Genomic DNA, 26,772 nt, shown 5'->3' on the forward strand with positions numbered 1-26,772 from the left:
GGTTTGACTATATTGTTGCCAACTACGTCACGGTAATCCCCACCGGGCCCACCGGTGAGACACGTGGAAATCGGGGTGTGATACTCAAACTTCTGTTGTTGAGCGAACTGCTCCTGGTGATCATGACACCACAACCGGTGTTGCGAAACACACACCAGAAAAACGCAAAAAGAAAGCTGTGACATCCAAAAAGTCCATCAAAACTAAACAAAATAAAAAGGTTCCTCTGGAAGATGAGATCCCAGAGATTAATGCAGTGACAACACAAATGTCACTTGAAACCACTGCTGCTACTTCTTCACATTTATTGGAAAGATCTCAACCCATCCAAACTCCTCATGTATCGCAACAAAAGGATCATGTTGTAAGTACAGGGACACCACAACATGAAGTAGACCTTTCATATGAAAGTATGTTTAAAAGTCCCTCTCCCAGGGCAATCACTCTTTCTACACCACAACCCTCGGCTCAAGTTCCATTAACAATATTACCTTTGTTTGAAGCAATTGAATTTCAGAAAGAAAACAGTTCCTCTAATGCGCACATTACTGAGAGTAGATCGCAACAAATGACTGTGTCTGAACCAATTCAATCTCCTATCCTACAAACAGTTGAGGAGGTTATCCCCGTTGAGTATTACGAAACTCTTGGTGGTAGTTTAAGTGGAGCAGCCACTACAACTGTTGAACCCATTGGTGATCAGCTGGACAGTGGTTACATCATTAAGACTCATTTGAAGGCAACTACTGATGAGGTTACAACTGTAATCTCTGCTTCACTGGGAAGTCCCCCGAACGAAGAAAAAGGGCCATATGTTTCTGATGATATGAAGACTTCTCCTATTATCAAAACAAATACAACCACTACAGGTGGCAATTCAGATGATCCTATTAAAGTAGGTGATGAATTTACTTATAAGGATTTGACGGTTAGAGTGTCTAGCATTGAAACAGATGTTGCTGAGATGAAAGAATTGATTAAGCAGATGATAGAGCTTTTTAAAAGTCAACATAGAGCTTTGGAATTCTATGCAACCCATCCTTCAAGCTCAGAGGAATTTGGCTGAAAGTAACCGCAATTTCAGTTTGGAATTTATCAGAAATTTGGTTGATGCCAGGTATAAAGACACACAAGCAGACACTATGAACATTAAGGAACATCTGTTGGAACTTACTGGCTCCACCTCTACATCAATCTTTGAGAAAGATGACGATGATGATAATGGTGCCAAAAAGGGGGAGAAAGATTCATTGAGAAAGTTGCCACCATATTCAAAAGCTAATCCTACAGAAATTGTATCGCCTGCTCAACCTAAATCCCAACCTTCTCCAAAAAAAACCACTACAAAAGAAGGAGAAAATACCTTCCACACCATCATCACCCATTTTGTCAATAGATGTTGGGAACACAAAAGTATCAGCAGAAGTTTCTCAAACATCTGCCATGATCATTTTCACTACACCAACCACAATCCAACCATCTCCAACGTCACAAAGATTTCCCATACATTCAGAATTACTACCAAAACATTCTCCTTCACCAGAAATCATCTCCACACGTAAGAGAAAAACTCATATCGATAGAATCACAAAAATGAACAATGATCCTCTGGTAAAGCCAACTCAACCTAATTGGAAGAAAGTCAAAATAGTGGATTCAGATGAGGTATTGAAGTTTAAAAGAATGAGAGCAGAGCTTGTGGCTGCTGATTATGGTCCAATTAGATCCATTGCCAGATGGTCTAAACTGAAGATAGTTGAGAGCTACAAAAAGCTGTAAGAAGTTAGAGCTGAACATTCAAACGTTCTTCAAAAGTCAGTCTATCCTACAACTGCTGCTCTGTCTCCAAAAATCTGTACTCCAAAAAACCTTCTCTCATCATCTGATTTGTCTGAATCAATTGCAAATTTAGTTAGCAGACCACAATCACCAAACTCATCTTCAATAATTCTTTGCCCAAGAAAACCAACTGATCCAAAAATAGTAAAGTGGAAGTCATGCTCAAAAACCCAAGTATTGACTTTGATCAGATCAGATGGTAGTGTTGAAGAGATTAAAATGGATAGTGCATATAATCTGAATGCATACGATCTCCAAGATTTGTTGGACCTTCAACTTGAGAGGGATGATGAAGAAGACATGTTCTCCCTGGATTTTGAACTACAATTCAAAGGACAAATCAGGGAGATGTTGATGAGAAATAAAAACCAGTAATAAAGAAGGGTTTTCGTATCATCTGTTGTATAGGGAGATTGTTGGATCCGCGGCTATTACATTGTTTGCAGTAGCATATTTAACCAGATCACAACATGTAGCGAAGGACATGTTGCTGGGTAACAAATTCTTGAGTGAGGTTTGATGTGTGTTGTTTAGGCAGGTGATCGTATGTTCTTAGTTAATGTTTGTTAAAGTTAAATTGTATTCGTATTTTATTAAGTTTGTTAGACATCTTTCATATGTACTTATGTTTATAACAATTTATTTTGTCAATGGGTGGATACTCTCTTTTATGAATAAGAGAAATGGAAATAATTATATGTAACTAATGAATTTTATTAAGTTTGTTAAACATCTTTTAGACATCTTTTATTAACTTTGTTAAATATCTTTTATATTTACTTATAGTTGTCTTTTAGCTATAATAGATAAAACGTTTTGGTACAATATCTATACACATATCTATATGTTCTGTCAATATATGTTATGCATGGTTTTCTAAGAAACGACCCGTGTTTGCACCCGGGTCTTACCGCTAGTAATTAATTAGAAGAGATTAAACTAAAACAATAATTATCCATAAGACATGGCTTAATATGATGACAAGTGTCCATCAAATGGTTTCTTTTATTATATAGTAAGATTATATTATATTATATGTTTTATGTCATAAATTAAATTAGGTGCGTATTTTGTGTCATAATTATAACTTAAAAAGAGAAATTGACATAATCTATCTATATAATAAAAGAAACCACTATTTGGACACTTGTCATTCATAGAGAGCATCAATAATTTGATTTTCTCACATTAATTAAATATTAAAGATCAAATATCAAATATCGGGGATTTAATGGATAAATAGAGGATTTAAGGGATAAATTTTTTAATTTTCAAATCAATTTTAAATGTTTCAATCGTAATCTATGATTTTTTTTATTTAGCTTTTGATTTGAAATTATAGAAAAAATATAGTAAATTTTCAAATCAATTTTAAATGTTTCAATCGTAATCTATGATTTTTTTTATTTAGCTTTTGATTTGAAATTATAGAAAAAATATAGTAAATGTAGAAGATTTGATGGATAAATTAAATTTCAAATTAATTCATAACCCCTAATCCCACCGCAGTCTCCCTCATCCTCTAGATCACCGTCATCTGCTTGGAGCTTGGAATCGTAACCCACCGTTTCCCTCATCAGTCGTCGCCTCCAACCCTTTTCATCTGCTCGGAGCACGGAATCGTTAGAATAGTCGTCGGTTATTACCATGTCACGCTCACTTACTCCATCATGGATTATCTCTCTTTCCAAGGTAATCAACAAACTAATTTATTAATCTGTTTATAGTACTTAATTTGATATTTTTCTTGATGGGGTTTTCGATTCTATAACTCATACTTGTCGGTTGTGATTATTCTTGAATGTGGCATGTTATGATAATAAAAATTTGTTATTTTATATCATCTAAGGGTATGCTTCATTCATGTTTTTTTAAATTTACAAATCAAATTGGATATATAATGTTATAAAAGTGATAAAAGTTAATTTGAAAAGATCTTGAAACCAGGGGAAAGTATACTCTATATTTTGAAGATGAATTGGAAAGGGTTGGGGGGACTCGATTAAAAAAAAAGAACGAAAACATATGACATTTAGTTGTAATCAATTTTTAATAGCATATAAGGGATCATCCTTCATCAATTTTGGCTCAATTTCAATTTCTAGGTTTAGTTTGTTCATCTTGGTTAATAAATCTTCCAAGTATAGATAATAAACTGTACATTATCAATTTTTGTTGAAACTTATTCTTTAAGGTACTGTTTACATGATGTAGCATCTTATTTGGTAATTCTTCATTTAAGTGTTTAAGGTATTGTTATACATATTAAGGCACTGTTTACATGATGTAGCATCTTATTTGGTAATTCTTCATTTAAGTGTTTAAGGTATTGTTACACGTATTTGTTTATCTCTATCCTTTGTTGATTGGAGGTCATATTATTAAACTTTTTGTGTTTATTTGCAAAAATAGGGGAATATGAATGATTGCAAAGAATGTGGAGCTCCATTTAGAAATTCTACACACCAGTAGCAACATATGCAAATAGGCATTGCAAATTATTTAAATGGTTTCTATTGTAGGTAATGTTATGTAAATTTGTGTGCAGACCTATATGGAAGTTTGGGTGGCAACTCAAATGTTGCTACTTCTTTATCGACATACATACATGTATGCATTCTTCCTCTTTTAAAAATTGATATATTCTTTAATTCTAAATTATACGTTTCATATTTACTCATTAAACAGGTTAGTGCAATATACAAGCCATTACTAGCAAATGAGATCAACCACACTTTGACAAGGTAATGGCACTATTACTCCTTTTTCTCAGGTTACCATTTTGTTTTTATATTTAATAATTGAACATATACATGTATTACACAGTTTAAATATATATGATGTAATCGGTTGACACACACAGTTGTTAATATATGTTTTTTGAAAAAATGAACTTTGATATACTATATAATTTTATAACATTTTACTTTGTTTTTTTAATTTATTATTAAGTTACCGTCTTTTTTTTCTAACCCTTTTGGCCTCAGTCCAAAAGGGTAAAAGTGAGGGCTTAGATAGTGCAATAGACGGTTTTTAAAGATACAATTTTTTATTTAGTATATAAAATTACATTTATTCAACCCGTGTAATACACGGGGTTCTAACCTAGTATTTTATAATTTAAACTAGGTTATAACCCCGTGTATTACACAGGTTGAATAAATAAATTTTATATACTAAATAATAAAACGATATATCTTTAAAAACCTCCTCTATTGCACGAGTTGAATAAATATAATTTTATATATTAAATAATAAAAATAAAAAGTTATATATATAAGAACCATATTGTACGTGTTGAATAAATGTAATTTTATATAACAAATAAAAAGTTATATCTTTAAAACCACGTGTATTACATGGGTTGAATAAATGTAATATTTTTTACTAAATAATAAAATAATACATCTTTAAAAAAACCTCATTTATTACACGGTTGAATAAATGTGATTTTATATACCAAATAATAAAAAATTACATCTTTAAAAATATGCGTATTACACGGTTTAAATAAATGTAATTTTCTGTACTAAATAATAAAAAAATGTATATCCTTAAAAAACCCCGTGTATTATACGAATTGAATAAATCTAATTTTATATATCAAATAATAAAAAGTTATATCTTAAAAAAGCTCATGTATTACATGGGTCGAGTAAATGTAATTTTGTATAGTGAAAATAAAAATATTTAATATATTAATACAAAGTTTGGTTTTCGTGATAAAAATAGATTATTCTGTTGTTGCAAAATTTGTTAACGAAGTCTCAATAAATGTAACCCTTTATTAAAAACTCCGTAAATATATAAATGATAAATAATATTAGTTAATTTTATTTCAAATTTCGTAAAATCTATTTGATACCAAACTAAACAAAACGTTCAAATATATAGTTAAGATCAAATTAGATAACTAAGTTTGAATTTGAAGTAAATAGATAAATATAAAAGTAATAACTAATTGAGTTAATTACTGTTTTCGTCCCTTTGGTTTGTCAAAAATCACTTTCAGTCCATTAGTTTAAAAATTGCAATTTCAGTCCCTGTGGTTTAACTTTCGTAACAATTTCAATCCATTATTCTGTTAAGTACAGGGACTGAAATGGTTACGATGTGGACTGAAATAACGAAAGTGAAACCATAGGGACTGAAATCGCAATTTTTAAACTAATTGACTGAAATAGTGATTTTTGACAAACCATAGGGACGAAAACAGTAATTAATTCTAATTAATTCAAATAAATAATATTATAAATGAGAAGGAGATTAAACTAAATAATAATTATTCATAAGTTATTACACTAAATAATATTTAATAGGAGGGTTATCTATAATTAACTAAAAGAGATTAAACTAAAATAATAATTATCTATAGGAGATGGTCTAATATGATGACAAGTGTCCCAAAAGTAGTTTCTTTTATTATATAGTATAGATGTAATTGTATTATATACATTTGTGTTTTTTTAATAAATTTTAATTTTAGTGTATTAATTTACATAAAAAAAATAAAAGAATTCGGGTTGAATGGGTCGTGTCCGGTTAACCCACGAATATTCAGGTCTCATATGTATGACATGATTTTCGAGTTCAAGTCGGGTTTAGATTCGTCTAAACTTTTTAGGTTCAGGTCGGGTTAAACCTGTCAACCCACAAACACGACCCGTTTAACACCCAATGTTTATGTTTGAGTGAAACAACAAATTTCAAAAAGTACAACGAGGTCAGGGCACTCGGTGTAGGGGACGTCCATGCCACGTCCAGGCTCGGCGCCGACCCAAACACCACTTTCAACGTCCCGTCGTCGTCCTCAGCGTCGCACCATGGACGACCAAGCCGGCCCTCTTTCTCACACACACTTACACATACATACACACATATATATATATATATGTATATTTTAGGTCCATTCTTCATTTTCTTAGATTCATCCTCTTTGCCACATCCTTATACTCATTCTATATGGCGGAGAGGACTACCTTAGCCTCATAAAAACAAAGAAAAGGATATACACGTGAAACAAACAATCAAAACGATGTATAGCGTTGCTAAATCGGCTAAATTGTAGTGTGGTAAAAGTGAATATTTATCTAATTTGAAATTTGAATTACAAAGTATGGGATTTCTTGTTTTCATGTATGTATCAATCACCACCACCACGTGTTTTCGAGTCATTTAACACACACCTACTACGTACATCCATTATAAAGACTCCCCCTCGGTAACGTAACCTCCACTGCTATTCACACTCAAAATTATCAAATCAAACTAACTAAAGAATCCGAATCCAATGGCTGGATTTCAAAGCAACCTGTTCATCGTCTTCCTTTGCTCACTTTCTCTCATCGCACCTTTTGCTCATGCTATAGATGTCAAATACTGCAGTAAGTTTCTTCTATTTCCTCTTCACTTTCGTATTATTCGAGTTAGGGTTTCTAGAATTTGTTTTTATTTCCGATGCAATTTTTTCACCAAATTGACTCTTAATAGTGCTGATAGCCTTCCAAAAGTACTCCGTTTGGTGGTTTGATGTTGAAGAAACATCAAGTCTAAATCCAAGGCATTTATTGTAACCACGTGAGAATAAGTATCGTTTAATGAGAATAAACGAGTGTGTGTTAAGAATAAGAGAATGAGAGAGTCTATACTTAAATCTACCAGTGGTTGAAGGCCGGTAAGGAGATGAGCTCATGGGCTGATGGGCCTTGGGCCGGACTTCTCCAACAATGAATATCCTCTGTCTCCTCTGACACGATCGTTAAGTGTTTGCAGAGTATAGAGACGTTGGCGCACGGTGATTGGAGCCACATGGCCTGTCGGTTGTCCTTGTCGAGTATGTCGAGTGGAGATCATGGAGCAATGAATAGCGTAACCTAATTGGTTCCACGTCACTATCCCGTTGTATCTCTCGTCTCCTGTTGTATCTCTTGTCTCCTGCACGATTGGCCATCGTGGGAGTGGTCTGATGAGGGTTTGGCTACGGCTCCTGTCACATTTACTATTTGTACTTGTATTAGTTGTCGTTGTGCTGGGTGTGTTGTCAAGGGCTTGCGTGGACGTCTAGTGACCATCAAGAATTTGGGACAGGATTTGGGACCATACCCCTCCAGATGTTAAACCTAGTGTTTGTTAGAAGTGAAGTTGAAAGCGATTTATGCGCTTAAAGTTGTTGATTATAGTGAAACATTAGTGCAGTTAGGAAGTTTGATGTGTTTAGGAATTGAGTGCTTCAAGTAGGGATGTAAACGAACCAAACGGAGCGTTGTTCATGTTCGTTCGTTTAGCATTAAACTTGTTCACGAACACATATCGAACATTTGTGTTTGTTCATTAAGGAATTGAACTTGTTCACGAATGGTTCACGAACACAAACGAACATATTTAAAAATAAAATAAAAAACATTCTTAATTTCAAACATTAGACATAATCACCTTGTTAAGCACTTGGTATAGTAATTATAAACATTGAAAACACAAGTTAGACATAAAAAGCATAAACATAATTATCCTAAACTAATGTTTCAAAGATCTAAGTTTCTAATGACTGAACATAAACTAAACAAAACAAACGACAATAAACTGACGTAAACGAACATATTATCGAATGTTTACGAACACAATTGAAAGAACACGACCTTTGTTCGTTCATTTAATTAATCAAACAGAATTATTTGTTCATGTTCATTCATTTATTAAACGAACTTCCCGCCGAACGGTTCATGAACATATCATTTAACGTTCAGTTCATTTACAGCTCTACTTCTAGCTGCTAGTTATTCTAAATTTTGTTTTCTAGAAGTTAAAACTGTTTGCTATCAATTTCTAGGTTTAGGAATTCTGATATTGCCTGCTAGAAGTCAGCGTTACTATCATAACTAACGCTGAAGTTCTTCGCGTATAAATTTTGGTGAACTGGATGAAGATCTTTTGTTTTGTTACACATGTACAGAGAAGAACAAAGACTATGATGTCAAGGTAAGCGGAGTCGATATCACACCTTACCCGATAGAAAGAGGCGTAGAGACCACCTTCACCATTTCCGCATCTACAGGTATAATCGTATTCTAAGTGCATGAATCAGAGTTATTAACTGCTCCTAATATCAATTTAGCATATTTACAATGCATGTTTGTGGAATGCAGAAACACCGATATCGGGTGGGAACCTTGTGATTGATGTTTCTTACTACTGGTTTGGGGTCTATAGCGAGACTAGCGACCTCTGCACCAAGACCACTTGCCCTGTTACCACTGGCGACTTTGCGATCTCTCACTCCCAATCGTTGCCTTCGGTAACTCCACCGGTAAGAGGTTTTTTCATCTTTTATTTATTCAAAATATAATTTGTATTTATTTCTGTGGTTTGGGTAACCATACTTATCGTTCAACTAGTTGATGTCAAGCTTGTGAAAATGCCAATTAAATACTGAAGTCTGCCAAAAGTGGGCGTTGGACGGGTGGTTAACAGGATCGGATTGGTTTGATCATTGTGGGTTTTGTTTGGGCCTATTTTCCTGCGATCTGATCCACAATTTAGCTTGTGGGTCTCTCATCCGTCGGGTGCCTCTTTGGCGTCCCAGAGTTAGGGGTGTGAATTTCTGACACAACCGAAAACACGACAGAAACCTAACACAAAATTCGCGGGTTTGGATTTAGTCTAAATGGGTCCGGGTCAGTTTCAGGTTGCCGGGTTCATGTCAACCCCGTCCGGTTGGCGGGTTGACGCGTTTAACCCATTTATATTATATTTTGTTTTTTTACAATATGTTTTTTTGTCATAATTTAAACTGGGTGTGTAACTGTGTATTCTATGCTATAATTATAACTTTAAAAGAGAAATTGACATAAAATCTCAATTAAAATGTAATTGCACTATATCCATTGTGTTTTTTTAGTAAAAATTTAATTTTAATATATTAATTTGCGGAAAAAAATAAAAAATATTTTTTTTTTGGGTTGAACGGGTCGCGTTTCAGGTCAACCCGCGAGGGTTCATATGCATGACATGATTTTCGGGTTGAACCTGTCAACCCACGAACACGACCCGTTTATCACCCCTACCCAAGGTCTCCAAAAACACACCATTGTGGATTCTTTTAGTCTTTTAGATGAAAGTAAGAAACATCTGGATTGCTTCACTTGCATTTTTATATATCTAACAAGCATTATTGTTTTACTAATTCAGGGTTCCTATACACTCACAATGAAGCTACAAGACGGTAACAAAAATGAGTTGACATGCATCACGTTTGATTTCAGCATCGGTTGGTATATCTCCGAGGAGGCAGTTGCGTCCAGTTAATTGGTTGAAGTGTTTTTTTTCAACCAGTTCGTCAATAAATAGATATTGTCCATCGTTTTATGTAACTTATATATAATGACTGGTGTGTGTGGTTACTCTATCCTTTGTATGTTAGAAAACTATGTGTCGCCACGTTATTCTATCTCCTTGGTAGTTATCATCACAGTTATATTCGGTCCCAACCAAAAGGCCTCTAGTTACCGCTGCATGAAAATTCCCCTTTATCCTTTGTAAATGCATATTCATGTATGTGTGCATTTCGTTCAGATGATCCGGTTCACCAATCTTTGAGGTTGCTTTCGTCATTTCATTTAAGAACACAACCGCCCATATCATAAATAACCAGATTACCAAAGGTCCAAAACTCGGAACATAGAAGCCTAGCAAAGACGACTACTATGTAAGATCTTGACCATCACCTTCTCTTGTACTTGATCCGTTCTCATCAAAAGCAAGGATACTTTTCGTTTACTTTTATGGACTGGTGGTTGCAAAATAGACTCGTGATAATGCGTCAAGGGTATTTTAGGTATTTGACAAAGGCGTAGGCTTTTGTTATAAGCACACAGAGATTTTTAGGTAAACTGAAATCCGTTTCGGTCATTACTGCTCTGAAACAAGGTCATGAAAACACTGAAACAAGGTCTACTTTTTCATGTAACACCTTCATAATTTTTTTGAACGGCGAAATTTCTTTATATAAATAAAGAAAAACGGACCAGCAAGAAACTGGGACCTGATAATTACAAGATTACATCACGAATATTAAACTCAATCCATCTATCCCAATATAGGTTACAAAATTTAGGCTGATAGCTAATCCACAAAAATGAGTTTTCTTTGATGAAGTCCGCCGTTCGATTGAAGTTAGTTTGTTGACTGTTAAAAGTTCTCATTCCTCGCCTTCTAAATTTCCCAAGCCGCCATTTGAAGAACACTCAAATTGTCTTTTTCCACAACTTTGACCCGTTCATATGCATAAAACCAACCATCCCTTTTATTAGCCCAACCCACAGTAGATAAAAGCCCAAATAAGTCGCTGAACTGGCTGCTATCCCACTTTCCGGACTTCTGGCCCACGACCCAACCCGGCCCAAATTAAAGGCAGCCCAAAGTGGACACATCCACTCATCCTGGCGAATTTATTTTCTGCGCATCTAAATAAATAACTCTTTAAACCTGTTTTTTAACGGACCACCAGTCACCCAACTATCAATCTAAAATAAAACACTACCACCAATTACCGACTTTGCAGATTATATTTGCTTCAACGACATATTAAGGCTGCACAAATCCTTTTCCACCCAAATAAAACATATTAAGATTCGATATATTTTTTCTACGGACCAATCCCCAATGAAGACTACATCGTCAGTGTAGCAAAGATGGGTTAAAATGGGCCCGTTATTTGGTAAAATAATATCAAAAGAAATGCCCAATTTACCAAATCGTATGCTTTTTGAAAGTCCGCCTTTAAAATAAGAAGTTTATTTTATTTTTATTTTTTTGACTTTTAGCCCATGAAATAGCCTCGCTCAAAATAAGAGGCCCATCAAGTATGGATCTACCTTCTATAAAACCCGATTGAACCGGAGAGACAAAGCATGGGAGCATCGGTTTAAGCCTATTGGCTAGGACTTTAGTAATGACTTTAACCGTAAATGACGATAAGCGAAATAAGGCGGAAATATTTAACACCTTTAGGATCCATGATTTTTGGAATGAGGGTGTCAATTTCTTCAGCCGCCACTCGAAGTTCCCTTAATGTTGCAAAAAATCGTCACACACTAACCTCTGTCGAGCTTGCTCATAGTATGTCTGGGGTATTACGTTTGTTGGTGGTTGGATCTTGTAATGGCTGGTTTCTAGCAACTTGATCCCTGTATAGGAGCGTGAGAGTGGCGTGGGGCGGGGGCGGGGGATTCTTCACCGGCGTGCGGGCCCTTTTGGGAGGTGATGTGGCGCGAGATGAGTGGTGGGTTGTGTTTGGAGATTGTTTATTGGTGGATTGTTTATTTATTATTTTTTTAAACACTAAAAGAAAAGGTGGGACCCTTCCACGCCTCTCTCACCCCGCGTTTTTGGGTCTCGAAGGAGAAATCCCTCTCTATTGACGTTATTGTCACGTGCCGTTTCGTTTCACGCCCCGCCCCTTCTTCAAACCTCTCCACACCGACTAGTCTAAATATCATGTCAATAAATTAAAGTCCCTTTTGGCCAGCAGTGATGATTAAATGTTAAATAAAATAAAGGCGGATTGCTGCTGCATGCAATTAAACTTGTACTAGTAATAAATACATGAACATTGAGTAGAGCGCAAGATATGACTCAAAGCGTCTAACTTAATAACAAATAATAAAAATTAACAAACGATTGAACAATTTAATTATAAAAAATTAAGTTAAACGATAATTTTTATAATCAAAACAATTAAAGTTAAGTGAAACAAAATAAATCGAATACCATCTATTGGATGAAACTAATTTAAAAAGAATTCATGGGGCCCACTATCCACTCTAAAGAGTGGACTGACGCCCTTACAAAGTTAAAAATTTGGTTTGGATAGATTTTTAAAAATGTTATATGCATGTTTCGAAATTGAACCTTAACAATAAAAAACCAAGGAACCAACCATCTCCACCACATAAAAGTTGTCACTATATAAACCGAACAAAAATTAATTTTGGGCCCCAAAAGGTTTTGGGCCCAGAGCGGTGGCCCACTCTGCACGCCCTCTAGGCCGGCCCTGTTGCTGTTGCTGTTGCTGTTGCTTCAGCTCAATAAAGAAAATTACCTGGAGTCAACAATTGCTTGTTTTCAGTTGCCTTTACATGCTACTATATAAACAAACTTATATGATAACTTAAGCCATGCAAATTGTCAACAATGGAAGTCTCCCTCACATCTTCCATTGCACTAGCCACAATTGTCTTCTTCCTTTACAAGCTCGTCACTCGTCCCACATCCACCAAAAACCGCCTTCCTGAGCCATGGCGACTCCCCATTATCGGTCACATGCATCACTTAATCGGTACGTAATAGTGTCTATTACTAGAGAATATATATTACTTAGGGTTTATAGTGTTCTATTTTTTACTAGCGGTATTCAAAAATCGTTGAAACTGTTAGAATAGTCCAGACCGATATGTCGGTTTAGGAGTGAACTCGTTCGGTTTATGATTTATATATGGTTTGGAAACTGAAAAAACCCAAGCTGCTGAAATATTGAAAAACAAAAGATATGATATTTTTTTAATCTATATAGTTATAATAACTCCTTACCTATTGGTCTAGTGGTATGGTGTCATCCCTTACAATGTGAGGTTCAATCAATCAATTAATCACTCGTACCCAGTAAATCTGACAAATAGCAAAACTACTTGTAGGGTCTAGGAGGGTGGGATGTAGGCAAACCTTACCTCTATCTCTAGAGATAGAGAGACTGCTTCCAGAGAGACCCCCAGCTCGAGAACAAACAAGAGACAACAAATGTGAGGTTGTGAGTTCAAATCCTTAGGGGACTAGGGGTGGTTCACTAGTGATGGATTCTATCACTCTCACTCTCCAATCAAATCATGACATGTCATCAACCAAATTTCTATCACTAGTGATAGAAATGTAGGAGGGGTGGAATCACTAGTGATGGAATTCTATCACTCCCAATTTTTTTAATTTTCATTTTAAAATTAGAAATTAAAAATAAAACACTAAATTATAAATTTCATTAAACTTTAAAAATAAATTACATAACCAAATAAAAAAAACAACTAAACAGGCGGCATCTCCCAACCCCACTTTGCGCAAATCGCGCGCTTTTGTTGAATGAAAACTGACTTGAACGGTTCGTCGAGATGGGCGTGGTTTTCACACAAGATTTTTAAATCATTTTGTCTTTCAATCGTTTTCAAGTGTTCCTTGTACGTCTGCTCCCGTTCAACTTTTAGGGACATCATTGTTTCTTTTCTTTGTTCGGCCTTCTTGAATTGGGTCATTTTCTCCTCTTCGATTCTAAAGATCGACTCCGCCACCGCCTCCTTCCCTTTGCTTGACGATTCACCACCTCGTCTGCGTCGTGGCCTTGTGGGTGTATCTTCCTCAACGGGCTCGTCAAGGGGTTGATCGGGTTCGTCAAGAGGGTCGTCGTTTAAGTTCATTTGGGGCAAGTTATCCGACGCGGAAGTCGTGTAGTTCCCCGACTCGGATGTCTTTGATCTTTTCGAACCGCCTCGTTTTTTTGGAGCCGTAGGATCATGCGTGTCAACCAACTCAACGGGGACCCACTTCGGGTGATGTCTCGCAACTTCCCATGCTGCCACGTGTGGAAAAGTTATCTTTTTGTACATTCGGCAATACTCTGCGGTGGCTTGTTGCATGATCGTCGCCTCGCTCGCTCCACTTTGTGGGTTTTGGTTCTACAAAAAAATATAAAATGTTATAAAAACTGTTTTTTTTTAAACTGTTTTTTATAAAACTGTTTTTTTTATTAAAACTGTTTTTTTTTATAAAAACTGTTTTTTATATAAAACTGTTTTTTTATTAAAACTGTTTTTTATAAAAACTGTTTTTATTATGAATGAGGGTGTTGTCTTCTAGTAGTGGGTCGAGTGTGTGGGGTTGGGTTTGATACGTTTGCGATTGAAATTGGTGAGGTTGAAACGGTGGAACGAACGGTTGGTTATGGTACGTTTGCGATTGAAAGGGTGGATATTGTTGGGTTTGAAAGGGTGGGACTTGGTCGGGTTCGTCTTGCAACCTAAAGCGCGCCGGCTCACCAAGATTCGCTCGAACCTTGGGCCTTACGGGATTTTTCTTCGTACCCGAACCTCTTTTTTTCGATCCGCCACCTCTCTTGCTTGAACCTTCCATATTTCTTGTAAAATTATATAGATTGAGTTGGAGAGTGTTTTAATTTTTTGTATTGAGTGTGAGAATAGTTGAGAGGTTTTTGAGTTTGTGTATTGAAATATGTTGGATTTATATAAAAAAAATAATCAAATTCATCAAACAAACGGTCAAAAAAATTAACAGTCATTTGCAACGGTATAAAATTCAAAAGTTCAACGCGTGGTGGGTTTAACGCGTTACATATACAACGCGTGATGGATTCAGCGGCGGCGGTGTTCCGTTCCTTTTCAACGCGTGATGGATCATCATCACGCTACCGCCCCGAGTGGCCTTACAAGTGCAAGATAAAGATGGAATAATTAAGCTGTCGAAAAATTTACCCATTGAAAAAAAAAATAGTTATAATAAAAATAAAATAATATCTTCATGTACACGAATCAAACAATATACATGTAATATTTTTAATTGTAATACGTATTTATTATTAACTAGGTTATCACCTGGATTGGATTTGAGAAAGTTACTTATATTAGAAACTATTCATGATTAATACATAATTGAAATCATACAAAAGGTATGACATATTAAATATGTTGGCTATAGAAGAGTTATAAACTAACTTAATCACATAATCATACATAAGTCTTTATAATGCCTTAAAAATATGAATTTTGAGATAAAAAAAGAAAAAAAAACAATTAGTTTGTACCGACCATTATCTATATATTATCTATATATTAATTTTCAAATCCAATGAATAGTAACAAACAATAAAATTATCTATATATTAAATTTCCTTTTATACTTTATGAATAGTAACAAGAATTTCATATTATCTTATTTATCAAAGAATAGTAACAAATAATAAAATTATCTATATATATATTAAATTTCCTTTTATACATTATGAATAGTAACAAGAATTTCATATTATCTTAACTATTTTATTTTATTTTTTTGAACGATAAATGTTGCACAACACTTATCCTAAATTACACCAAGTTTTATCTCATGCTAGAAATTGAACCCTGATCTCTTCTTAAGAGACACAAAGCCTCTACCATCCTACCAAAGTGGCGATGGCATCTTATTTATTTTATTACACATATTTTTCTCCTATTATAACTTTTAGGGTAAATTACATTTTTCGTCCTTTATGTTTGTATCGGATTTCAATGGATAACCTTTAACTTCAGTAGCCAATGAATAGTAACAAATAATAAAATTATCTATATATTAAATTTCCTTTTATACATTATGAATAGTAACAAGAATTTCATATTATCTTATTTATCAAAGAATTGTAACAAATAATAAAATTATCTATATATATATATTAAATTTCCTTTTATACATTATGAATAGTAACAAGAATTTCATATTATCTTAACTATTTTATTTTATTTTTTTGAACGACAAATGTTGCACAACACTTATCCTAAATTACACCAAGTTTTATCTCATGCTAGGAATTGAACCCTGATCTCTTCTCAAAAAACACAAAGTCTCTACCATCCCACCAAAGTGGCGATGGCATCTTATTTATTTTATTATAACATTATTTTACACATATTTTTCTCCTATTATAACTTTTAGGGTAAATTACATTTTTCGTCCTTTATGTTTGTATCGGATTTCAATGGATAGCCTTTAACTTCAGTAATTACAGTCACAGTCATTTTTTTATAAAAACCGTTACACCCTACGTCATTTGCCCATAACCTGGTTAAAATTTTCAGTTAATTATGGCATGTGAAAGGCGCATAAGGGTACTTTTGTACTTTGCCCATAACCTGGTTAAAAATTCTTCTCTCAGGTTCAAAATCAGAGAATCTCATCCGTTAACACCAAAACCACCACTATCCACCTCTTCTCTCTCACAACCACCACCACCGGTGGTTCCTAAGGCCCACTACCATCAGTTTCGTCTTCGTCAAACCCTAGCCCCCTTCATCAAACCCAAGTCCACAGGTGATAGATGTACAATTTACCACCGCTAAGTCTGGTGAAGTATTATTTCTCCGAGATTATTCCGGTGGAGTACAGTCGGTAACCCGTTGAATATTTAGCGGTTTCCAGTAATGAGCTCATCGGAAGTATCCCGCCGGAGATTGGAAACTTAACAAACTTGAAATATCTTTACCTGGGGTACTATAATGTTTACTTCGGCAGTCACCGGAAATCAGTAACTTATCACAACTTGTATGTGATGAATAAAACAAGGGAAATAAAACAACTTGGAAACATACAGATACATCGTATAGTTAATATGTATAAACTCAATGTATAAAAGGAAAGTCAGGATTAATCAAACTTAAAACTCTTTTTAAGCCATAAATTAACAACAATGGCATAAATATCAGAAAACATATGAAAAAAAAAAAAATCCTTAAACTATGTTCTAATCAACAAGAAGAACAAAGATAACACATTATCACTTCACAAAACATTATAGAAACACAAAACCAACACAAATTTGAAAGTATTACACGTATATTTAAAATATTTCGTGAGGCAAAAGAAGAACTACAAATGATATTTGACCAAAAGTCATACCACTTGGCCAACTCTAAAAAATATGTAGCTGGAATACCACCAAAGACTTTGAAGATTCAGACCGTGAAACCAAATGTTATCAGTTCTTTGAGGGAAGCAAGTATAAAACCGCCACTTCCCAGTAAAACCCTTGACCACCGCATCAACACTCCATCAAACCACCCTCACATTGCACTTTCAAATTGGAATCTGAATCAGAAACCAACTTGACAGTCGGATCTACGACTACCATGATATTTGATGGAGGAGACACAACTGTTATATATATATTTATTTATTTTTAACAAAAAGTAACTATATTTTTTATCTATTTATTTGAGTAAATGGGAGAGAATGACCATGATACTCTCATGTGCAGTGCACATGGCTGGATTTAACAACAAAATCTAACCTTTGTTAGTAGAAAGGACGTAACGCGTAATGAGTTTTCCAAATAAAGAATTGTGACTGTAATTATTGAAGTTAAAGGCCATCTACTGCAACCCGCTAGTGTGATTTACCCTAACTTTTAAAATAAGATTTCAATAAAATACTTTGTAAATGCTATAAGTGATACAATGTTTTGTATTTTTTTTTTCATTTTCGGTATTTTAATAATATGATATAATCGCTTGCGGTATGCACATAATATATATATATATATATGTGTGTGTGTGTGTGTGTGGGCGCTTGGGGGCAAAAGTGAAAGTGCACTAATTTTAACGTTATTTTACTAATTTCGTGAAAATAATGTTAAAAGATGGGGATGATTAATCATGCATCATGTGATGGCATTGATAGCCGAAAGACAAGGGGTATATGCACTAATCCGCAGTTGTCTCAATTGCTGAGTATTTTGTGCCTTATGTCTAAGGCTTGATGCAAAACTTCTATCGAGCCGGGGGGTCTCACTGTAAGCAGCCTCTCTATTCCTACGGGGTAGAGGTAAGGCTGTGTACATCTTACCCTCCTCAGACCCTACTTTAGCTTTGCTATTGGTGGGATTTACTAAGTATGATGATGATAATATAATGCTTTGTAAAACTTCAAATTTATCGGTGTTGGTATCGAAAATACCGGTACAGTCCTGTTCGTTATCGGTGCATGAAGGTAAAAAGCGGCACCAGCGTTGATATTGAAAATCTTTTAGTTCGGGAAATTCGGTAAAAACTGATACCAATCACGGGTACCGTACAAACAACAACGATATCGTACAACTTTTTTGTTGATTTTCTTCAACTTCTAATTATTTCTTTTTTTAGTTTCACGGGTAGGAATGAGTTCGGTGCCAATCGATACCGAATCGCTACTGGTACCGAAGATACCGGTTATGGTATCGGTATATGAAGGTAAAAACCGGTAGCAAATCGGTACCAGGAACGCCAAAAGTCGGTACCGAATTGGTACTTAAGATCTTTCGAATCAACAAAATTCGTTACCGGTACCCAGTACCATTTGCTCATCTCTGACCACGGGTTTCATACGAACAACATCATTACCATACAACTTTTTTGGTTGATTTTCTTTCGGTTATCTTTTTATGTTTTTTTCCTACATTTTCTTTTTATTCTTGTCGGTGGTTCCGTACGCAACGCGCTCGAAGTGATTTCAAAACACATGTAAACACAGATTAGATAACAAAAGAAGTTCGCCGGAACGCGGCGATGGTGATAATCCTAATTACCTATATATTAAAATCTTAAGACAATGAACAGTAATAATAATAATATTAAAATTTGAAGACAATTGAACACTAATACTATCAAGGGGATTAACAAATGGTATCGGGTATTGGTACCAGTACCAAATTTACCAAACCGGGTATATTTTCGTTACCGAATCGGTACCGACTTTTGACATTTTCGGTATCGGTTTGGCACCGGTATTCACCGGTTTTTACCCTCAAATACCGGTATTGTACCGACCGGTACCGAACCGTACTGTGCCAGGTATATTCGGTACCGGTATCCACTTTTAGGGATTTTTGGTAACGGTATTTTCTGTAACGGTTGGTACCGAGCTCATCAAATCCTGTAACAACGTAGCAACGCAAGTAATTGCACCGTTTAAATTACTTTTCTTACACAACCCAATGAATAGTAACATTATCAAGGGGATGAGCAAATGGTATCGGGTATCAAATTTACCAAACCAGATATATTTTCAGTATCGAATGGTACTGACTTTTGACATTTTCGGTATCAGTTCGGCACCGGTTTTTACCCTCAAATACCATACCGTATGGTACCGAACATTTTTGGTGCCGATACCTAATTTCGATGATTTTCCGGATTGGTACTTTTGGTGCCTTTACCTGTACCGAGCTCATCCATATTTTACGTGTTAGTACCGTAATAACTAAACTGAAAACAACCGAATTTCCAACGTGTAGGACGTGTGGGTCCTATTATTATATATTAGATTATTTAAAATCGCTTTTTTTAGGACGAAGTGACTATCATTACCACGTAATTTTTATTTATGTTTTGATATTCGGTATCTGCTTGCCGACGCATTTCACAGACATTAAGTCCCCGCCGCAACACGCGGGCGGAAAATCAACTAGTTAAGTTAATCTGTATGACACTTTAACTAGTTAAACTAATATCTTTATAGTTATGATTTTATATTTTCATGTGGTCTTTCGCATTCATAGACTACCTATTGCTTCACCCCTACAGGAAAATGAAAAGCATTATAGGAAAATGAAAATTCAATAAAAAATTTATGATTATGACAGTTGTGTCTGAATACACTTTTTGTAAGGCAAACTTTTAATGCCTTAGGTGTTGTTTGTTTTTTAGAGGTAAAATATCTGCAGTTTGTGGATCACATATGCATAGGGATGGCAAAAATACCCGAGCTCGACGGGTATACCCGAAACCCGACACAAATGGGACGGGTATACCCGATGCCTGATGGGTATTAGGCCGGGAATGGGATTAGTTTTAAAAATTTTCGTGGATATGGGTCGGGTATGGGATTAGGTGATACCCGAACTATATACTCGATCATATACCCAAATTTTTATATTTATATTTATATTTATATTTTTCATTAGCCATTGTCTATTAGTGATTTATCTTAGTATGTTCATATTGTGAAAAAAATAAATTTTATTTTTGTATATGTATTTGAAAATAGTATTTATATTTTATTTGTTGTGAAGTATATACATATAAGTGTATAAGTATCATAAAGTTATTATTAATTCATGATATAACTTATATGTTTGTAATGTACATTTTGTGTTTATAATAGTTGTTGTATATATAAAATTATATCATAATTATGATAGTAAAGAAATGTATTTGGAAATGCCAACGTATATCTTTTAACAAACTAATGGTATACCTGATACCCGCGGGTATACCCGATACCTGACGGGTAATTACCCGACAAATACCCGACGGGTATTGGGCCGGGTATGGGACACGATTTTACAATCGGGTATGGGTATGGGTATGGGATTACCAATACCTGACCCGAACCCGACCCATTCCATCCCTACATGTGCAGACATCTGTGGTAGAAGTGATGGACCAAACCTCTACAGTCTGCAAGTAGAAAAGTGTTTGGTTTTTTAACTTCTGCAAGAAGCTGTTGGTGATCTTGATCTTAGAATAGCCACAGCAACCATTGTGATTCACTCAAAATAACAAGAACAATCGGTTTGTATAAAGATGGAAACTTTTTTCTACGAAAACAAAAATCAGATTTTTAAAGGGAATTGTTTGGGTGTTTCAGGAAGTCAATAAAAACAAACAACTTCTTTGTGACTGTAATAAAAACATGATAATAACTATGAAACAACAAAAACTACGTAACTGGTGTTGAAGTGTCTTCGATGGCGGTGGAAGGAGGACGACGGACGGCTGGGGTGGCTTGCCGAAGACGGAAGGAGGATGGCAGACGGCTGGGTGGCTTGTCGACGCCGGCTAGGCGACGAGGAAACAGGTGTCGGAGGAGTGGAGGTGGTGGAGGAGGAGATGGAGGTGACAGAGATGTGGTGGTGGCAGAGGAAGTGGAGGTGGTGGCGGAGGGGGTGGGGGTGTCGGCTGGGAGGAGATGGCTAGGGTTTGGAGAACTTTTGTTTTGAATGAGCAGAAGAGATGAGAAGACCCTTGAAGAGAGGAGTCCATATCTGCCCCAAGAAGAGGTCTAGAAGACATTATTTTTAATGAAATCACTTCTAAAAAACAAACACACTGCAGACTCAAACGTCTGCGCGTGGTCTGCGTGGGGCAAACATAAGAGGTCAAGAAGTGCTTTTCACATAAAACAAACACCCCCTTAGTGTGCCTTGCACTTTTAACCAAGCACTCCATGCTAATTAATGTTTGTTATCCATGAGTTACCAACTCTACCGCATAGTTTCTCTTTTAAACGCTTTAATACTCAAAACGCAAAAGGTTCGATAATTTTAACCTATTATTTTACTAAAAATTCGAAGATCTAATGATACGACCCGGTGCTAAAACTAAAAAATAGAACACCGACCCAAACATGCAAATCACCAAAAATGAACGTCTGACCGACCCAACCAACCCAACCGGTTTGATTAAATGTTTAAAAAACCCTACTTACATGTTCGGCTCAGTATTTCCAACCGACAGAAGCAGATCATGAACACCCCTAATTCTTACCACAGTTAGAAATTATACTTACTTTTTCTTGATGTACAGGCACAATGCCACATCGTGGGGTTACGTGCTTAGCCCGAAAGTACGGATCATTGATGCATCTTCAACTCGGTGAGGTCTCCGCGATCGTAGTATCATCTCCGTAATGGGCTAAAGAGATGCTAACCACATACGACATTACCTTCGCAAACAGACCCGAGACTCTAACCGGTGAGATCATCGCATATCACAACACAGACATAGTTAATGCACCCTACGGCGAATACTGGCGACAACTACGCAAACTTTGCACTCTAGAGCTTCTAAGTGTAAAGAAAGTAAAGTCATTCCAATCACTCCGTGAAGAGGAATGTTGGAACTTGGTTCAGGAAATCAAAGCATCTGGTTCGGGTACACCCTTTAATCTTTCTGAGGGTATTTTCAAGGTGATCGCGACGATTTTGAGTCGAGCAGCTTTTGGAAAAGGGATCAAGGATCAGAAACAGTTTACTGAGATTGTGAAGGAGATATTGAGAGAAACTGGTGGGTTTGATGTGGCGGATATCTTTCCATCTAAAAAGTTTTTGCATCATCTTTCGGGCAAGAGGGGGAGGTTGACCAGTATTCATAACAAGCTTGATAGCTTGATTAATAATCTTGTGTCTGAACACACTGCTAGTAAGTCGAATGAGAGTTTGCTTGATGTGCTGCTAAGGCTTAAAAATAGTGAGGAGTTCCCTTTGACCACTGATAATGTTAAAGCCATCATTTTGGTAAGCATGCATTTGATAGTAACCAGTGTTTTCAGAACTCGACCGGATTGGGAACTGACACATCACCGGTCTGATTGTGTGTATTTAAATCGCTTTTATTTGAACAGACAGGTGGTCGTATCGGAATTATTATTATTATTATTATTATTATTATTATTATTATTATTATTATTATTATTATTATTATTATTATTATTATTATTATTATTATTATGGGTTAAGATCAAATAGGAAGTATGTTTTTGGTGAGAAATCTAAGAAGCCATATGGTATTGACATGTGTCTTTTTTAAAATTTAAGGTGGATGGGCATTTTGATCCACTTACTTTATAAAAAAAGCCCTAGATCTAGATCTGAATTATGTTTTCTTCATCTTCATGGCTTCCTCTACTCCTCCACCACCACCACCACCAACATCCACCCGACAATCTCGAATCCACAACCGGAAATCGTCACTATCATTTTAGATCTAGTGTGTGATTGAGTTTCGTCGAGTTTATTCGAGGTTTGATTAAGTGTTGACGTGTTGAAGCTAATTGTTCGTTTGGCAACTAGTTGAAGATTGATTAGCCTTTATCACATGTCGGTTAGAGTAGAGATGATTAGTCTTCTTGGTTCCCCTTCCAAGCTGGTGACTAGTCAGATTCTCGAAATAATTAGGAGGTTCTTACATTGAGGGGGAGATCAGAAACGAAAGTCATCGGGTAATTGGTGAATTCGTGAAGATACGAGATTTGATTTTGAAGATTCGAGATTAAATGATTTCAGACACTCGGTTGAAGACTTTGATCACGATGGTGGAAGTACATTTTCAGAGGTTGGTTTGTTGTTGATTGTAATGTCTGAATTTATGTAAATTCGGATGGGTTTGTTTGTTGTATCCTGGACAATGTGTTTTGTCTGAGTTTAGTTCCTAGTCTATATATATGTGTTGATAGGTGAGATTAGGGCAAGCCTTGTGCAATCTTTCAGAGAGTTCTGGGTGAGCATTTCTAAAGAGAGAGTGACTATGTGTTAGTGAGAGAAAGCTAGGTTTAGATCTTTGTGATCTAAACTAGCTTGTAGATGATGTATACTCTTTCGGTTTATGTAATCTGTGATGACTGATTCAACATTAAAGGGTTTCATTTTCTACATCTTTCTATCTTGTTTATGTTTTGATGTTTCACGTCATGAATCAAGTGCAATATTGATGTTCATCATCGATCCAGTGCGAATCAAGTGCAATGTTGATGTTCGTCATCGATCCAGTGCTCTCATATGTTGCATGCAAAATTTACATCAGGTGTAAAAAATTTTTTATCGCTGTAACAAAATTTACTTCAGGCGTAAACAAAACTTACATTAGATGTAACTATCGACTCGACAATTTTTTTTTTGACAGATGTGCTTATAATATTTTTATTTACGTTTATGGAAAAAATCGTGGCCCAACCCACGCGGGAAGTAGGAATTCTCATTGTTCTCACAATTCGTGGTGGTTATCAATTAAACCGAAGCCTATATATATAGGGTTAGGATCGTGTAAGAAACACTAGGCTAATTGAGAAACTTGAGAAGCATTCTGGACCACATTTTTCCCTAAGCTTTTGGTAGTATACACATATGTAAAGTTTAAATTGACTATATACATATGTGTATAATTCGAAATTTGACTATATATATATATATATATATATATATATGGTTAGGTTAATGTACAAATGCCCTTATCGTACATTACGTATGCTACAATCTCAGCCGTCCGATCATCTTCCCGCATTGAATTCGCATGTTGTTTTTTTGTAACAATTTCGCATGTTGGTTTTTTAACATGCGATTTCATTAAAATTACCACATGCGAAATTGTTAAAAAAACAACATGCTATTTCATCAAAATTATCACATGCGAAATTGGTACAAAAAACAACATGCGAATTCATAAAAAATTATCACATGCGAAATTGTTATAAAAAAACAACATGCTATTTCATCAAAATTATCACATGCGAAATTGGTACAAAAAACATGCGAATTCATAATAAATTATCACATGCGAAATTGTTATAAAAAACAACATGCGATTTAAAAATGCGGGAAGATGATCTGACGGCTGAGATTGAAGCGTACGTAATGTACGATAAGCAATATTGTACAGTACTCTTTACCTATATATATATATATATATATATATATATATATAGAGAGAGAGAGAGAGAGAGAGAGAGAAAGGTTAACATACTTCACGGCTTATCATACTTCACGTAGGAGACAATGGTAACCGTTGGATCAGGGGTATAATCACGCTTGGAACATATAATCACGCATGGGACCACATAATCACGCATGGGACCACATAATCACGCATGGGATCCAAAATCACGCACGTTATTTTGGGCAAAAAAATAATTAAGCATGTTATATATTTCGTGAAGTCCGTTAATGTACGTTAAGGCGTGAAGTACATTATACTTTCTCTATATATATATAAGGGATGGATTATGAGAAAACTACTTTAAATGAGAAAACCAAAAAACTAACTAATTTTTGCTAATTTTTATGTATTAAAAAAACTTTTTTCAAAAAAAAAAAAAAAAAAAACTTGTATTGCACATGTGCAATAATATGGAAAAACCTAAAGCACCTAACCCACCCCGCAAAAACCTAAACCCCCCACCCCCCACACCCAAAAACCTAATCCTAAACCTCCAAAAAATGTAAACCTAAAAGTTAAACTAAACTCAAAAGCTAACTTTAAGCATATAATGTATATGTGCAGTACACATATAATGCACAGGTGAAGTAGAAGTTTTTTTTACTAAAAAAAAGTTTTTTTATATATAAAAAGGAGTGAAAATTTAAAAAAAAAATTGTGAAAAAAATTGGCATGTTTTTAGGATTTTTTTAGTTAGTTTTTTTTAGTTTTCTCATTTTTTACTTTTAAATTATTTATGTCAATCATTTTTTTTTATTAAAACCGATTGAATTAACCTGGCCAACAAACAGGTAAGATATAGACCGGTTGAATACCCGGTTCGGTTTTGAAAATATTGATAATAATTTATTAATAATAGTTACATGTGTTTTTGTATTTTTAAAAGGGTTAATGAATGATGCAGGACATGTTCGGAGCCGGCACAGACACCTCCTCCGCGACAGTCGAATGGGTGATTTCCGAGCTAATAAGGTGCCCGAGAGCGATGGAGAAGGTACAAACCGAAGTAAGGCAAGCCGTAAACGGTAAAGAGAAAATAAAAGAAGATGACATTCAAGACCTTCCCTACTTAAACCTTGTGATCCGAGAAACATTGAGGTTACACCCTCCACTACCGTTGGTCCTACCAAGAGAGTGCCGACAACCAATGAATCTAGCCGGATATGATGTAGCCAACAAGACCAAACTCATTGTCAACGTGTTTGCAATAAACCGGGATCCCGAATACTGGAAAGACGCTGAAAGTTTCATCCCTGAGAGGTTCGAAAATAGCAACACGACCATTATGGGTGCGGATTACGAGTATCTTCCATTTGGGGCCGGGAGGAGGATGTGTCCAGGATCGGCACTCGGTCTAGCAAACGTGCAACTACCGTTGGCTAATATACTTTATTACTTTAAGTGGAAACTCCCCAACGGTTCTAGCCATGGCCAACTTGACATGACCGAGAGCTTTGGAGCCATGGTTCAAAGGAAGACTCAGTTGATGCTTGTACCAAGTTTTTAAAACTATGCGTAGTTAATATTTTGTTTTATGTGCTCCCGTTGGGTTGTCAGTAATTTGTTTTATGTTTCGATTGCTACAATGTTATAAATAATTATATAAAATATAGAAATATGAATGTGATACAAATGATGTCGTTCATTGTTGTTTGTCTATATT

At 35.4% G+C, this 26,772-nt stretch overlaps 1 protein-coding gene and 1 pseudogene across 1 annotated transcript; both read left to right on the plus strand.

Moving 5' to 3' along the window:
• The first annotated feature begins 7,012 nt into the window (after nucleotides 1-7,012).
• LOC110898213 (putative phosphatidylglycerol/phosphatidylinositol transfer protein DDB_G0282179) lies at nucleotides 7,013-10,322 on the plus strand. Its single transcript, XM_022144970.2, has 4 exons — nucleotides 7,013-7,223; nucleotides 8,789-8,890; nucleotides 8,982-9,142; nucleotides 10,024-10,322. The coding sequence occupies exons 1-4, from the start codon at nucleotides 7,130-7,132 to the stop codon at nucleotides 10,138-10,140; spliced, it is 474 nt and encodes a 157-aa protein (XP_022000662.1). The 5' UTR covers nucleotides 7,013-7,129; the 3' UTR covers nucleotides 10,141-10,322.
• A 2,704-nt stretch (nucleotides 10,323-13,026) lies between these two features.
• On the plus strand, nucleotides 13,027-26,616 carry LOC110898215 (annotated as a pseudogene).
• The last annotated feature ends 156 nt before the right edge of the window (nucleotides 26,617-26,772 follow it).

The sequence above is a fragment of the Helianthus annuus genome, chromosome 13, assembly GCF_002127325.2.
Source record: "Helianthus annuus cultivar XRQ/B chromosome 13, HanXRQr2.0-SUNRISE, whole genome shotgun sequence".
In the NCBI taxonomy this organism is placed as follows: Eukaryota; Viridiplantae; Streptophyta; class Magnoliopsida; order Asterales; family Asteraceae; genus Helianthus; species Helianthus annuus.